The sequence below is a fragment of the Vigna unguiculata genome, chromosome 2 (genome assembly GCF_004118075.2).
Source record: "Vigna unguiculata cultivar IT97K-499-35 chromosome 2, ASM411807v1, whole genome shotgun sequence".
Taxonomy (NCBI): domain Eukaryota; kingdom Viridiplantae; phylum Streptophyta; class Magnoliopsida; order Fabales; family Fabaceae; genus Vigna; species Vigna unguiculata.
Window position 1 is genome coordinate 10271020 of NC_040280.1, and position 18206 is coordinate 10289225.

General features: G+C 43.5%; 1 protein-coding gene and 1 pseudogene across 1 annotated transcript; both read right to left on the bottom strand.

The window, feature by feature from the left end:
• The window catches only part of LOC114174448, a 35827-nt pseudogene extending 23416 nt beyond the window's left edge, over positions 1–12411 (bottom strand).
• Positions 12412–13013: 602 nt separating this feature from the next.
• Positions 13014–14129, bottom strand: LOC114174450 (probable H/ACA ribonucleoprotein complex subunit 1). The gene is made up of 4 exons (XM_028059289.1): positions 14040–14129; positions 13804–13936; positions 13343–13439; positions 13014–13239 (listed from the first exon to the last, which is right to left on the bottom strand). Exons 1-4 carry the CDS (start codon positions 14127–14129, stop codon positions 13014–13016), a joined length of 546 nt encoding a protein of 181 aa, XP_027915090.1.
• Positions 14130–18206: the final 4077 nt, after the last annotated feature.

The following is an 18206-nucleotide window of genomic DNA, read 5'->3' on the forward strand; positions in this document are numbered from 1 at the left end:
TCAGGGACATAAAATGAAGTTGAAAATTATCACACTAGTACAGGTCAGTAAGAATCAACATAGGCTGAAGGAGAAAATAGAAAATGAAATAATAGAAGAAGAAGAATTAAAAATTGCAGAAGGAAGGGAAAATGCAAAAAAAAGAAATGGAAGTAAACAAAAATGTGATGGAAAGTTTATTTGTCAATGTTTTTCTTCTACAGTTTGAGATTTCATTTTGCGGGAACAAAAGGATAAGCATGTGAATGAAACACACCAACTTCCATGTTTGAAAAGGAAGCTTTTTGATAGTGCCTTATTATGCATTTGGTCCGCTAATGAGATGTAAATTCGTCAAACACAGCACATGGAATTATTTATTGTTACATATCAAGGTGGGGAAGTGTTGGCAAGAAAAGTGCTCCACGGATTGCAACCATTGGAAAGGAACAAAGAGGAATATGTTCAAGTTGAATTTGATCCTGGATGAAGAGAATTAGTTTCAAGTTGTGGAAAAATAAATTCCTTCACAAGATCATAATAAACTTATATTAAAACTAGTAGAATAATAAAGTCTGAAGATTCGAGACGAATCTTCTCGAAGAAGGAGGGTATGATGTGAATTGCATATAGGCCAAATGTAGGATGACTAATGCGCCATGTTGGTGCAAATTCATATATTTAAATAAGGGCCCAATGCTTTGTAAAATTGGTTGACCAAATTGTCTTTTGGCTTAACCAATTAATGCGCTTTAGTTTTTCTTTATTTTCAACTTGTAATAAGGGTCCACATGATAACTTAAGAACCCGCCTTTGGAAGATCAAAAGGACCTTTCAGTTACCATCAACCACTAAGTAGTGGATTATCAATAGCTTTAAGTGGGTTGTAATTCAAATTTATGTGTCTTTTGTAATTCTGACGGTTAAAGCTCCTATATAAGATGAACCACTTTCATCAATGAAAGCAAGCTGAGTTTTATTCAGAAAATATAAGGGCTTTCTCTCTTCTATCTTAATGAAAGTGATTCTCCTAATTTCTTGAGTGATTCAAGAATCCCTGAGTTTTATCAAAGGTCCTTTATCCCTTTGTGTGTTTAAACTCTTAGGCTTATCTTCCATTCTTGGAACTGTGATGTCTATCAATTTCCGCTCCATCTTCTTGTATGTTTCCATTTTCTCGTTTTAAATAATTTCTCAAATTTCTTGCTTATTAGCATTCCAACCTTTATAGATCATTAAAACGAATCCAACCCTCTGGATTCACATCATTTGGTATTCAGAGCCTGGCTATCTAGATTTGGAATAGGAATGAAAGTTTATTATACATGGTGTTTAATCGAAGGCCACGCATGCTTAGTTGCATTGGATTACGGAAGCGACAACAATGTTGTGAGCCAAAGATTAGGGGAGAAACTCCAGTTACCAACAACCTTTCACCCAAATCAAGCATAGATCAAATTCAGTACAGGGCAACGTGTGAAAGAAGTATCATGTGATATTGCTCCGATGGACTCTTGTCATCTTCTTTTGGGATGAGCATGGCTTCATTTTAAAACACTCAATCTCGATAAACGTTCATAAAATGAAGTTCAAAATTATGACACCAAGACAAGTTAGTAAGAATCAACATAGGCTGAAAGAGAAAATAGAAAAGGAAAGAATACAAGAAGAAAATTAAAAAATGCAGAAGGAAGGGAAAATTAAGAAAAAGAAATGGAAGTAGAGAAAAATATGATGGGAAGTTTATTTGCCAATATTTTTTCTTCTACAGTTTGTGATGTCATTTCCCAGGAACAAAAGGATAAGCATGTGAGTGAAACACACCAATTTCCATATTTGAAAAGGAAGCTTGTTCATAGTGCCTTATTATGCATTTGGTCCACTGATGAGAAGCAAATTCGTCAAACAGAACACATGGAATTATTTATTGTTACATATCAAGGTGGGGTGGTGTTGGCAAGAAAAGTGCTCCACAGATTGCAACCATTGGAAAGGAACAAAGATGAATATATTTAAGTTGAATTTGATCCTGGATGAAGAGAATTAGTTTCAAGTTGTTGAAAAATAAATTCATTCACAAGATCATATTAAATTTATATTAAAACTAGTAGAATAATGAAGTCTTAAGATTCGGGACGAATCTTCTCGAAGAAGGAGGATATGATGTGAATTGCATATGGGCCAAATGTAGAATGACTAAAATGCCATGTTGGTGCAAATTCTTATATTTAAATAAGGGCCCAATGCTTTGTAAAATGGGCTGACCAAATTGTGTTTTGGCTTAACCAATTAATTGAAACTAAATTTCTTAGTTTTGATCATATTAAGGAATTGTATCCAAAGGATGTTGATTTCTCCTCCATTCTTAGTGAGTGCCACCAAGGGGCTTACAAAGACTTTTACCTTCTCAATCAATATCTTTTCAAAGGTAAGAGACATTGCTTTCCCCAAGGTTCCTTAAGAGCCTCACTCATTAGAGAGGCACATGAGGGAGAATTAATGGGGCATTTTGGGCCAAACAAGACTTTGGAAGTCTTGAAAGAACACTTCTATTGGCCTCACATGACGAAGCATGTAGATAGGCATTGCATGAGTTGCATAGCATGCATGAAAGCCAAGTCTAGAGTCCAACCCCATGGTCTTTACACTCCCTTGCCTATCCCTTCCAAACCTTGGGTTGACATTTCTATGGATTTTGTCTTAGGCCTCCCAAGGACCAAAAAAGGTAGGGATTCCATTTTTGTAGTGGTGGATAGGTTCTCTAAGATGGTCCATTTCATTCCTTGCCATAAGATTGATGATGCAATTTATATCACAAATATTTTCTTCAAGGAAGTGGTAAGACTACATGGCCTACCTAGATCCATTGTGAGTTGATAAAGGATTGATCCCTACCAAGGATGATGGCCCATGGCACATGCTTAGAAGAAAGGGAGTTCCTTGATCCCTTCCTTTGCTTTTATTTTCTTTACTTTAAAATTCCTTTAAGTTGGCTTGGTTGACTATTTTTGAGTTGACTTGTTGACCTTGACTTTGGGTTGACTTGTTGACTCAAAAGATTAACTTAACCTTAAACCAACATGCTAATAAATTCCTTAATTTGCTTTTGTAGGAATAAGAAAGGAGGAGGACCACATAGGAGACACTTGGCGTCCTAAGGAAGAGAGAGAAGGAATAAGACTTTCTAGAAGCATCTAGAAAGGGGAGGCCCACATGCCTTGGACACCAAGTCTTCTAGAATGTTCTAGAACCTTCCTTTGGGAGCCTTGGCCATGAAGACTTGCCACCTAGATGGCTTGGACGAAAATTCACCCATGTGTACCCTAGGATGACCTACTTTCTAGAACATGCTAGGTTTCTTTTGTAATCCTTTAACTTAGTTGTTTTGCTAAGGGGCCCCTAGACTTGTCTATTTAAGGGGACCTCTAACACTTGTACAAGGGTTGAACATTTTGGAGAAATTATACACTTTGTGTTTCAACCTTTTGTGAGAGCATTCCTCCTTAGGGAGTGGAGTTCTTTCAAGCCTTATCTTGCCTTGGCAAGTGGCGGCATACACCACTCATCTTCAAGGTTGCCATGGCTTCTTCTAGCCTAGCCTTGTAGTGGTGTGAATCCTCCATTCCTCCCATTTCCCTTGCTTTTCATTTTATGTTTCTTTACTCTTCTTGGTTTATATTGTTTCTATTATATGTTTTTTCTTTTGATTTCTTACTTCCCATCAATCCATTCTCCTCCTCTCTAGAACCTTGGAAAGGAACCTTCACATCTAGATAGCTTGCTATCTTAATGTCCAGTGGGGATTTCCTTGGTTTTCTTAATCAACTCACACCATATTCAATAATCTTAAAAAGGAACAAGATAATCCTTCATCATTTGGTATCTAGAGCTTTGGTTGTCATTGAATATGGTGTTTTCATGTTCTAACCTTGTCTTGTGTAGCTATCTTTGAATGGTCCACATAAAAACAATGCTGGCAGAAACTGTTCACGATTTTAAAAGATTAAACTGCACCTGCTCAGTGGTCCAAAATTTACGTTCTTGATGTCCAAAGAAAGCTCTGTTAGTCTAGTTTTTAACAAAAAAAGAACCAATGCATTTGGAGTTCTGTGGAGAGAGTTATGATTGAAATAGTGAGCAAAGGTCAGAGCTGCCGAGATCACCGCGAATCAACGTTTTTCAGGTTATGTTGGGCAGTTTTGGCTACTGTTTTTGTTACTCTTCTTACTCCTAAATGTTGTTGGATAAAATGTCTTTGTGTGCTTAATCATTGACCTTCATTTCCAAAAGTTTAAATGCATGATAGCTACATGTTTGAGTCTTTAAATGTGCCTAACTTTTGCTTGAGTCATATGTCATATGTTAGCTTGAAGTTTTCTTATTCTTGTTATTCAAAGTATTTGAATATTGCATTCACCTTATGTCTTGTTTGATGTATGCTCCTTGGACTTGATTTTGGCCTAAAATTTGGGAACTAAGTGTCCAAGCCACCCAAAACACCTTTCTCATCATTTTGTGAAACTAGTTTTTGAAAGAAGAAAAATTTTGGTACACTTTTACAATCTTACTAAGAGCAAGATGGCTCTTTGATGAACCAAAATTGTGTTTCCACTAAGTGTTATGGTACTAGTTTTCATATTTGGGTGTTGGGTGATATTGGCTAATTAGTTTCATGCTTAAAACTTGGTTATGATCTTTCTTGGTGTATGCACGATTTGAGACTTGGTGATGCATAGTTCAAGTATTTTTCCAATAGAGTCTTTTCATGTGCTTTTCTTGCTTGTTTTGATTTAAAGTTTTGTCACCTTGATATCCTTTCCTTAGAGTTTAGCTTTCTTGGCTTTAAGTACTTTTATTGCTTGTCTTTAGGTTCTTTGTTTTGTCTTAGTAGTTTTCTTCCTTTGCTTTCTTTTGAGTGTAGTGGCCAAGCCACTTGAACTTGTCTTGAAAAGGTTTCCAAAAACTTTGAAAGCATTTCACTCCTTGGAGGAGCTTTGAGTGTAGCCTTGCCTTGTTACTTTGGGAGAGTGATGTAAACACTTGGGTCACATTTTGGGTTGGAATTGGTCTCGGTTTTCATGTTGTCTAACCCCTAATTCATTTATTTTGTCTCGGATTTGAGTGTTTTTGTTGTAGGAATCATGGCAAGTTCATCAAATGCACCTACACCAAACAAAAACAATACATTGATGAGATTGCTTCGGGATTTGGAGTTGTCTAGGAAGGAGGCCTTTGAACAATTGAGAAAAGACAAGGAGCAAAGTGACCTAAGAATCCAAGAGCACATTCAAAGGCTTGAAGCTAAAGAGCAACAAAGAGGGGCTAGGAAAAGAGGGCATTTTAGGCGCAACCCATCACAAGAGAAGCAAACTCCAAAGATTCCTAAGTTCTATGGAGGAAGTGATCCCAAAATCTTCCTTGATTGGGAAGCTAAAGTTGATCAAATTTTCAATGAAAATCATGTAAAGGATCAAACACAAGTTGATCTAGTAGTGTTAGGATTTTTTGAGTATGCCAAAACTTGGTGGCATAAAGTTTGTAAAAATTATGACCAAGGGCCACCCGCGGCTTCTTGGATGGACATTAAAACTCTTATGCGCGCTAGATTTGTTCCTCCCTCCTATAGGAAGGAACTTCTTTTGAAGCTCCAAAGGCTTCACCAAGGTCCTATGTGTGTGAGTGAGTACTTTAAAGAATTAGAGTCTCAAATGTTTAGGGTTGGAATAAGAGAAACTAACAAAGAAAAAATGAAAAGGTTTGTGAATGGTCTTAGGAGAGACATACAAGACCAAGTAGAGTTGTATGAGTACTCCACTCTTCAAAATGTTTTCACACTTGCTCTTAGGATTGAAACTCATTTGAAAAGAAAGAATAGGGCAAGGAAGAGTTACTCACCCAACCACTACTATAGTCACTCATGGAAGGGAAAAGCTAAAGAGAAACATGATAAATTTCCTTCTAAGTCTCACCAAGTACCATCATGTAAAAATAAGTTACCAAGTGGTCACACTCACCATTCCACTTCTCAAAGATCAAGTTCCATTAAATGTTTTAAATGTTTGGGGTATAAACACATTGCTTTGAATTGCCCAATGAAGAGGACAATGATCTTAAAGAAGAGTGATGATGAGAGTGAACATTTTTCTTCCCCTTCCCCCCAAAATACTTCTTCCCATACTTCTTCTTCAATTGAAAGGATTAAACCCTTTGAAAGTGGATTGTTAATGGTAAGGCGCCAACTAGGGCAAGTTCCCAAAGAACTTGATCCTTCTCAAAGACAAAACCTTTTTCATGGAGGGTGCCTTATCAATGACAAGATATGTCACTTCATCATAGATAGTGGAAGTTGTGTAAATATGGCTAGCCTAAGGGTGGTGGACAAGTTTGGCTTGAAAACCATTCCTCATGTCAAACCCTACAACCTATCATGGCTTAAGGAAGAAGAAATAAAAGTAACTAAACAAGTCCTCATTAACTTTTCAATTGGCAACTTTAAGGATGAGGTATTATGTGACATTGTGCCTATGGAAGCCAACCATATTTTGCTAGGTAGGCCATGGCAATTTGATAGAAAAGTTGTTTATGATGGCCATGCAAACACTTATGTTTTTTCCTCCCTAGGAAAGAAGTTCACAATCCTACCTCTCCCACCTCCACAAGAAAATGAGGACAAAAATAAAATAAAAGATGAAAAAGAAAAAGAAAAGGGGCAAGCTTTCACCAAGGAGTTACTTGCCTACAAAAAGAGTTTTTCAAAGCAAGAGGTGCAACACCACTCTTCATTCTCTTCCCAAACAAAGAGAGATGAACAAAAACACAAGCAAGAAAAGGAGAGTGGCATTAAAAAGAAAGAGGGCACCTCCAAGACTAGGGATCAAATCATTAAAGATGAAGAAAGTTCTCATCAACTCAAGTCAAGCTCCATCAACAAAGACTTCAAGAATTTGAGGTCAAATTCTCTCCAACAAGGGGAGAATGATAAAGGATTGATCCCTACCAAGGATGATGGCCCATGGCACATGCTTAGAAGAAAGGGAGTTCCTTGATCCCTTCCTTTGCTTTTATTTTCTTTACTTTAAAATTCCTTTAAGTTGGCTTGGTTGACTATTTTTGAGTTGACTTGTTGACCTTGACTTTGGGTTGACTTGTTGACTCAAAAGATTAACGTAACCTTAAACCAACATGCTAATAAATTCCTTAATTTGCTTTTGTAGGAATAAGAAAGGAGGAGGACCACATAGGAGACACTTGGCGTCCTAAGGAAGAGAGAGAAGGAATAAGACTTTCTAGAAGCATCTAGAAAGGGGAGGCCCACATGCCTTGGACACCAAGTCTTCTAGAATGTTCTAGAACCTTCCTTTGGGAGCCTTGGCCATGAAGACTTGCCACCTAGATGGCTTGGACGAAAATTCACCCATGTGCACCCTAGGATGACCTACTTTCTAGAACATGCTAGGTTTCTTTTGTAATCCTTTAACTTAGTTGTTTTGCTAAGGGGCCCCTAGACTTGTCTATTTAAGGGGACCTCTAACACTTGTACAAGGGTTGAACATTTTGGAGAAATTATACACTTTGTGTTTCAACCTTTTGTGAGAGCATTCCTCCTTAGGGAGTGGAGTTCTTTCAAGCCTTATCTTGCCTTGGCAAGTGGCGGCATACACCACTCATCTTCAAGGTTGCCATGGCTTCTTCTAGCCTAGCCTTGTAGTGGCGTGAATCCTCCATTCCTCCCATTTCCCTTGCTTTTCATTTTATGTTTCTTTACTCTTCTTGGTTTATATTGTTTCTATTATATGTTTTTTCTTTTGATTTCTTACTCCCCATCAATCCATTCTCCTCCTCTCTAGAACCTTGGAAAGGAACCTTCACATCTAGATAGCTTGCTATCTTAATGTCCAGTGGGGATTTCCTTGGTTTTCTTAATCAACTCACACCATATTCAATAATCTTAAAAAGGAACAAGATAATCCTTCATCATGAGTGATAGGGACTCCAAGTTCCTAAGCCATTTTTGGAGAACCTTGTGGGGTAAACTTGGCACCAAGCTTCTTTTCTCCACAACTTTCCATCCCTAAAGTGATGGCCAAACCGAGGTGGTTAATAGGACCCTAAGGCAAATGTTAAGATGTATGATTGTGCAAAACATTAGAGAGTGGGAGGAACTTCTTCCCCACATAGAGTTTGCCTACAATAGTGTTGTGCATTCCACTACTTCTCATTCCCCTTTTGAGGTTGTGTATGGGTTCAATCCCCTAACTCCCTTAGACCTCCTTCCCTTACCCACTCATGAGGCATGGACTTGCCAAGATGGTGAGGCCAAAGCCAAGTACATCCAAGACTTAAGAGGAGAGTGAAGAAACAACAAGAGGATGGTAATAAGGGAAGAAAGGAAGTCATCTTCCAAGAGGGAGATTAGGTTTGGCTTCACTTGAGAAAGGAGAGATTCCCATACTCAAAGGAAGTGTAAACTCCTCCTTAGAGGGGATGGCCCCTTTCAATTCATTAGGAGAATTAACAACAATGCTTATGAGTTAGACTTACACCCAAGCTACAACATAAGTAACTCATTCGATGTTTGCGACCTTTCTCCTTTTGATGTAGGGTTTAAGAATTTGTGGTCGAATTCTCTCCAAGAAGGGGAGGATGATGAAGGCGTGACCACCACCACCACCTCCTTAGAAGTTCCCTCAAGAAGGATCACTAGAAGCATAACTAGAGGGGAGTCTTCTATTCCATCATCTTTATCTTTGTTTTGCATTTCTTTAGTTTGAATTCCCTAAGTTGGTTTAGGGTTGACTTATTTTGGTTGACTTGTTGACTTTGACCCAAGTTGACCTATTGACCAAGATTAGATTAACTTAAACCAACATGCTAATCCTTGTTTGTCTTGTTTTTGTAGGTAATTAAGAAGAAGTAGACCACGCCCCACCTCCACCACCACCACCACGGCCAACCCAACACCACCACCACCACAATCACCACCACCACCACCACCACCACATCTACCACTATCACCACCAACATCACCACCTCCACCACCACCACTACCACCACCATAACCACCAGTAGCACCAACACCACCACCACACTAACCACCACAACCAACACTAACACTGGAACAACCACCACAACCATAATGGCAAACACCACCACCTCCACCACCACCACGACCAAAACCACCAACACCACCATCGCCACAACCACCACAATCACCATCGCAACCACCACCACCACTACCACCGCCATCACGACCACCACGACCACCACTACCGCCACGGCGACCACCACTACCACCACACCGATCACCACGGCCACCACCACCACGGCCACCGCGGCCACCGTCACAACCACCACCATCACAACCATCACCACCACTTCCACCACAACAACAACCACCAGCCCCACATCCACCCCCAACCAGTGCCACCACCACCACCACCACCACCATTACTGCCACTACCACCACCACAACCACATCCAAGACTACCCTCAACACTAACACCATCACCACCACCATCACAATCACCACCACTACCACCACCACCACGAACAGCACCACCATCACAATCACCACCACGAACACCACCACAGCCACCACTAGTACCACAACCACCATTAGCGCCACAACCTCCACCACCACCAGCACCACCACCAGCACCACAACAACCACCACCACCACTACGAGCACCACCACCACCAGCAATAGCACGACGACCACCGCCACTATAACCAAGGCCACCACCACCACCACAACCACGACAACCACCACCACAACCACCACCACGGCCCCAACACAACCCACACCACCACCACCACTACCACCACCACCACCACCACGTCCATCACCACCATCACCACCACCACCACCATCACCACTACCACCACAACCACCACCACCATCACGAGAGCCACCACCGCCACCACCACCACCACCACCACTACGAGCACCACCACCACCAGCAATAGCACGACGACCACCGCCACTATAACCAAGGCCACCACCACCACCACAACCACGACAACCACCACCACAACCACCACCACGGCCTCAACACGACCCACACCACCACCACCACAACCACCATCACAACCACCACCACCACCACCACCACGGCTACCACCACCACCACAGCCATTAAACCTACGGCCACCACCACGACCACCGCCACCACCACAGCACCCACCATCACGGCGACCACCACCACTACCACGACAATCACCATCACCACTACCACCACCACCACCATCACCTCCACCACCACTACCACCACCACAACCAACACTACCACAACCCCCACAACCACCACCACCACCACAACCACCGCCAACACCACCACCACCACCCCACCATCACCACCACTACCACCACCATTACCACCGTAGCCAACACCACCATAACCACCACCGCCACCACAACCAACGCCGCCACCACCACCATCACCGTCATGGACACAACCACCATGATCACCACCACAACCGCCACCACGACCAACACCATCACCACTATCACCACAACCACTATTACCACGACAACCACCACCATCACCCCGACCAGCACAACCACCACAACAAGGCCACAACGACCATGGCCACCACCTCCACGGCCACCACCACCCTAAACCATAAACTATACACCCTTGACCCTAAACACTGAACCATAAACCCTGATTTCTAAACTCTAAACCTTGAACTTTAAACCTTAAACCTTAAACTATAAACCCTAAACTCTAAACCCTAAACACTAAACCCCAAACCCTAAACCATGAACACAAAACATTCAACCCTAACCATAGACCTGAAACCAAAACCCTAAACCTTAAACTAGAAACCCCGAAACCTTATACACTAAACCAAAAACCTCGAAACCTTAAACCCTAAACCCTAAACCCTAAAACCCATACATCCTAAACCCTAAACCAAGAATCTTGAACCTTGAACCATAAACCATAAACGCTACACCCTAAATAATCATCCCCACCCCCACCACACCACGAGCACTATGACAACCACCACACCCACCATCACCACCACCACCACCCTATCATCCACCACCACGGCCATTAAAACCTACATCACCATCACCACCACCGCCACCACTACCACCATCACCACAACCACCTCCACCACCACCACAACCACCATGGCCACCATCGCCACCACTGCCATGGCCACCACCATCACCACCACTACAGCCACGACCACAACCACCCCTACAACCGTCACCACAAGGACGCCAACCACCACCACCACCGCCACCACCATCACCACCACCATCACCATCATCACCACCACCACCACCACCATCGCCACCACCGCCACTACAACCATCACCACCACCACAGCTACGACAACCATAACCACGGTCACCACCACGACCACCACCATGACCACCATCACCACCACTACCAGAAGCACCACCACCACACCACAACCACCACCACCACCACCACACCCACGGAAACCACCACCTAGGTCACCATCAGTACCACCACGGCCATCGCCACCACCATAAACCTAAACAATAAACCCTAAATCCCAAACCCTAAACCTTTAGCACTCATCCCTAACCCCTAAACCCTAAACCCTAAACCATGAATCTTGAACATTGAACCATAAACCTTAAACGCTACACCCTAAACCATCGTTCCCACCCCTACCACACAACGACCACTATCACGACCACCACACCCACGATCACCACCACCACCACCCTAACATTCACCACCACGGCCATAAAAACCCACACCACCACCACCACCACTACCACCATCACCACCACCACCACCACTACCACGAACACCAACACCACAACCACCATGGCCACCATCGCCACCATTGCCCCGACCCCCACCATATCCATCACTACAGCCACGACCACAACCACCTCCACAATTGTCACCACAAGGATGCCAACAACCACCACGACCACCACGACCACTGCTACCACCACCACAACCACCACCCCCACCACGACCACCACCACCATAACCAATATCACCATACACCACCACCAGCACTACGACAACCACAACCAGCACCACCACCGCCACCACCATCACCACGGTCACCAGCACTACCACCACGACCACAACCATCACCACTATCACCACGACCATCGCCACCACCACCATCACCCTCACTACGACCAACACCACCATCACCAAAATCACCATACACCACAACCACCACCACCACCACCATCACCACCACTACCATAACCACCACCGCTACCACCACTACCATCACTACCACCAGCACAACCACCACGGCAAGCATCACCACGGTCACCACCACGACCACCACCATCACCACCACGACCATCACCATCGCCACCACCTCCACCACTGCCACCACAACCACTACCACCATAGCTACGACAAACACCACCACAGTCACCACCACTACCACCACCACCATCACCACCACCACCATACTAACCACCACCAGTACCACAACCACTACCTAGGTCACCACCACTACCACCACAGCCACCGCCACCACCCTAAACCCTAAACAATAAACCCTAAATCCTAAATCCTAAACCTTAAGCAATGAAGCTTAAACCCTAAACCTTAAACCTAAAACCTTAAACCCTAAACTGTAAACCCTGAATCATTAACACTAAATAGTAAACCCTAACCATACACTACCACAACCACCACGACCACCACTACCACAACCACCACCACGACACCACTGCCTCCACGACCACCACTACCACCACTATCACCACCACCACCACCGCCACTACCGCGGCCACCACCACCACCATAGCCTGCACCACCACGACCACCAAAACCACCCTCAACAATAAATCATACACCCTAGACCTTAAACAATGACCATAAACCTTAAACCCTCAACTCTAAACGTTAAGCCTTAAACTCTAAACCCTAAATTCTAAACATTAAACTATAAACGCTAAACCCTAAATCCTAAACCACAAACACTAAACACTAAACCCTAAACCAGAAACCTGAAACCTTAAGCCATAAACCCTAAACCCTAAACCCTAAACCCTAAACCGTAAACCCCTAAATCCTAAACCCTAAACCCTGAATCTTGAACCCTGAACCATAAACCTTAAACCATAAACCCTGAATCCTGAACCCTAAACTTGTTCTTAGGAGACCAAACTGTAATCCACCACCCCAACCACGACCACCACCACCACCACCACGGCCACCCCCACAGCAACCACCACCACCACACCCACGACCATGACCACCACCATCACAACAAGACCCACCACCTCCATGGCTACCACCACCACAACCACTACCACCACCACCATTACAACCACCACGACCACCACCGCCACCCCTACCACGGCCATCACCCCCACCATCATCACCACCGCTACCACAACCAACCACCACCACCGCTACACCCACGACCACCACCCCCCATCATCTCTACCACAACCACGGCCCCCACAATAACCACCATCATCACCACCACTACCATAATAACCACCACCACCACCACCACGAACACCACCACAGCCACCACCACTACCATAACCACCACCAGCGCCACCACCTCTACCACAACCACAACCACCACTACCACCATAACCACCAACAGCACCAAGACTACCAACACACTAACCACCACAACTGCAACAACCACCACCACCACAACGGCAATCACCACCACCACCACCACGGCCACCACCACCACTTCCACCAAGGCCACCACCACCACAACCAAAACCACCACCACCACAACCACTAACATCACAACAACCACCACCACCAGAAACATTACCACCATCACACTCACCACCATCACCACCACCACCACCACCACAACAACTAGCACCACCACCATGGCCACCACCACGGCCCCCACCACCTCTACCACGACAATCACCACCACGGCCGCCACCACCTCCACCACGGCCGCCACCACCTCCACCACGACAATCACCACCACCACCATCCCACCACGATAACTACCAGCACCACCACAGCCCCCGCCACCACAACCACCACCACCACCACCAACACAACCACCACCACAACTACCACCACCACCACCACCACCACCACCACCACCACAACCACCACGATCCCACCACGACAACGACAATCACCACCACCACCACTACCATGACCACTACTACCACAACCCACAACCACCCCCATGGCCACACCACCACCACCACCACCACCATCACACCCACCACCATGACCACCACCACCACCACCGCCACCACCACCACCACCATCAACGCCACCACGGCAACAGCCACCACGGTCACCACCAATACCACCACCATCACCACCATCACCACTACCACCACCACCATCGCCATCACCACCACTACCGCCACCACAACCACCACCACCACCACAGCTACGACAACCACCACCACGGTCAACACCACTACCACCACGACCTCCACCACCGCCACCATCACCAGCACTACCACAACCACCACCACCACACCGCCACCACCGCGACCATAATTGATGGCTTCTTCTTGTCTCCATTGAAGCTTGCATGAAGAATGGAGGCTGCATGGATGTTGTTGGATGCGGAAGCATGAAGGAAAAAAGCTTAAGGTGTTTGGTTTGGTGTAGGTGAAAGGATTCTTATGAGAGGTGAGGCCAACTCCTAAGGAAGAAGACTAGAGTAAACTAGAGAAGAGTTTACTCTAAGGTGAACTCAAAGGAGATTTGTGCACATTACTCCATTTCAAGCTGAAAAATACATCTCCTAAGCCTTCTATTTATAGGCTAAAATGAGACCAAGGAGTCTCCAAAAAGTGGAGGGTAAAAGGAGTCTAGAAAGTTGAATTTTGGAGCGAAAAAGGAGCATGTGGGAGGTGTGACTTGCCACCTAAGCAAGTCACACTTGTCTTGCCATGGGAAGCTAACTCTCATCCTTGGAGAGCAAGTTTGAGAAGCTTCTAGGCTTTTCTAGAGTAGACACACTACTCTTGGCCCATTTCGCCCAATTACCCTTTTTGGTCCAAAATTACTTCTAAACCCAATTTCCTCTAAGGCCTAATACATGGCCCAAAGAAAACCCTATTCTACTTGGCCCAAAATACAAAGCCCAAAATAAAATCCTAATCTAGTATTTACAACCAAAATGTCCTATGCTAGGTCTTCACATCTTCCTTGGCCCATGTGAAGTTCATCTTGGGCCTTGCATGCGCATTTAAGGCCCATTCCTCTTGTATTCTCCTACCCATGGCTCTTGTTGTACATCCCTTAGCTCGGGGCATCTCATCATCCCCTCCCTCTTGAGAAGGATTTGTCCTCAAATCTGTAGTCTCTGCCTCATCATCTATACCACCTGCAAAAGGTATTAAGTCAACAACATTAAAAATGGCATGCACATCATAGCCTTCATGCAACTCTAGCCTACACGCATTATCATTTACTCTTTTCAGCACGTTAAAGGGACCATCACCTCGAGGACTAAGTTTAGACTTCCTTTGCTTAGGAAATCTATATTTTTTAAGGTGTAGCCACACCCAATCCCCTTCTTCAAAAATCATTTCCCTCTTCCCCTTATTGTTGTACTTAGCATACCTTTCTGTTTGTTGCTGGATTTGGCTTTTAATCTTTTCATGCATTTTTTAACAAAATCAGATTTTGCCACCCCTTCTTTATGAATAAAATCAAAAGATGTAGGAAGTGGTAGCAAGTCCATGGGAGTGAGAGGATTAAAGCCATAAACAACTTCAAATGGAGAGATTTTAGTAGTCCTATGAACTACTCTATTGTAGGCAAACTCAATATGGGGAAGGCATTCTTCCCAAGATTTGTGGTTCCCTTTCAAAATTGCCCTTAACATAGTAGACAGAGACCTATTAAAAAATTCAATTTGCCCATCAGTTTGTGGGTGACATGAAGTAGAGAAATTAAGCTTAGTTCCTAACCTTAACCAAAGTGTTTTCCAAAAGTGGCTAAGGAACTTGGTGTCTCTATCAGAAACTATGGTGCGGGGTATACCGTGAAGCTTGACCACATCTTTAAAGAAAAGCCTAGCAATGTTGCTAGCATCATCCACTTTGTCGTAAGGTATAAAGTGTGTCATTTTGCTAAAACGATCTACCACCACAAAAATTGAATCAAAACCCCTTTGTGTTCTTGGGAGTCCTAAGACAAAATCCATACCTATATCTTCCCAAGGGGCTAAAGCAACAGGCAAGGGGTGTATAATCCATGAGGCCTTGTTTTAGACTTAGATTGTAAGCATGAAATACATCTATTACAATGCCTTTGGACATCCTTCCTCATATGGGGCCAAAAGAATTTCTCTTTTAAAAGACCTAAGGTTTTTTCTACCCCAAAATGACCCATTAATCCCCCTTCATGTGTTTCTTGAACAAGGAGTTTTCTTTGTGAACCTTGGGGAATACAAATTTTTCCTTCTTTAAACAAATACCCCTCATTCACATAGAAACCTCCTTGAGGTCTTTCCATACATTCAGCATAAGTAGAGGAAAACTCAGAATCTTGATTATACATTTCTGGAATGTGATCAAATCAAAGAATTTGGGCTCCCAATTTTAAAAACAAGGTGTGCCTTCTAGACAAGGCATCAGCCACCACATTACTTTTGCCCTTCTTGTACTTTATCACATAAGGAAATTGTTCCAAGAATTCCATCCACTTAGCATGTCTTTTATTCAGCTTATGTTGGCCCTTCAAATATTTTAGCGACTCATGGTCACTATGAATGACAAACTCTTTGGACACAAGGTAGTGTTCCCATGTTTGAAGGGCCGTAACTAAGGCATACAATTCCTTATCATAGGTGGGATAGTTGGGGGAGGCACCATGAAGTTTTTCACTGAAATAAGCAATTGGGTGCCCTCTTTGCAACAACACAGCACCTATTCCTACACCGGATGCATCACACTCTAGCTCAAAGGTTTTTGAAAAGTTTGGTAAAGCTAAAATGGGTGCATTGGTGAGCTTTTCCTTAAGTTGTTGAAAAGCAAACTCCTGTTTTTCACCCCAATTAAAAGATACATCTTTCTTGACAAGTTCATTGAGGGGTGAAGCCAAAGTAGAGAAGTTAGGAACAAACCTCCTATAAAAGCTTGCCAAACCATGGAAGCTCCTAACCTCTCCAACATTTTTAGGAGTAGGCCATTCTTGGATGGCCTTTATTTTTGTAGGGTCAACATGGACCCCATTTTTATTTACTACAAAACCTAAGAAAATAACACTATCTACACAAAAAGTGCAATTCTCTTTATTTGCAAACAAACTATTTACCCTAAGGATGGTAAGGACAGACCTCAGATGATCTATGTGCTCATGCAAGCTCTTGCTATAGATCAAAATTTCATCAAAGTAGACAACCACAAAATTTCCTATGCACTCTCTAAGAACGTGATTCATTAGCCTCATAAATGTGTTAGGTGCATTAGTAAGCCCAAAGGGCATCACCAACCACTTATATAGTCCAAATTTGGTCTTAAAAGCGGTTTTCCACTCATCACCTTCTTTGATTCTTATTTGGTGATAACCACTCTTTAGATCAATTTTAGAAAACATGAGGGACCCATGCAACTCATCAAGCATGTCATCAAGCCTAGGGATTGGATGTCTATATTTGATGGTTATGTTATTTATAGCCCTACAATCACAACACATTCTCCACTTTCCATCCTTTTTAGGCACTAACAAAACAGGCACAACACAAGGACTAAGGCTCTTTTGAACCCAACCCTTCTCCAACAATTCTTGCACTTGAGACTCTATCTCCTTTGTTTCTTGAGGATTTGTCCTATAGGCTGGTCTATTTGGAAGACTTGCCCCAGGCACTAAATCTATTTGATGCTCAATTCTTCTAAAAGGAGGAAGCCCAATTGGCCCTTAGGGAATATATCCTCAAACTCTTTCAAAAGATTTGCAATTTTAGGAGGTAGACTCTTAAGTTCAAGTAATGTGGCAGTGCATGTGAGTGTTCCTTTACACAACCAGAGGCATGAAGGTTGTTCATCATTCAGAACTTGGTTCAAAGATTTTATAGTCCAAAATGTTCTCATGTTGAATGACCTTGGGAGAAGGAACACCAAACTAGTTACTTTTTTTCGGAGAGAGGGAGGACTTTTTTTTTATCCTCTTTTCTCTCCTTTTCCAACTTCTTTCTCATTTGGATTTGATCCTCTACCACTTGGGATGGTGATAAAGGATGCAAGACAAATTTTCTATCCTTGTGAGTGAAGGTGATTTCATTGGTAAGACCATCAT

Bases quoted from the DNA above. Each gene is read 5' to 3' on its own strand.
- LOC114174450 (XM_028059289.1), bottom strand. From the start codon at position 14,129: ATGGGGGTGGTTGTGGGTTGTGGTAGTAGTGGTCATGGTAGTGGTGGT. The intron at 13,440-13,803 runs GTGCTAGTTGTT...TTATTATGGTAG, and splicing joins TGGTGGTGGCCATGGTGGTG to TGGTGGTGATGATGGTGGTT. The intron at 13,240-13,342 runs GTAGCGGTGGTG...TGGTGGTGGTAG, and splicing joins GGTGGTGGTGGTTGGTTGTG to CCATGGAGGTGGTGGGTCTT.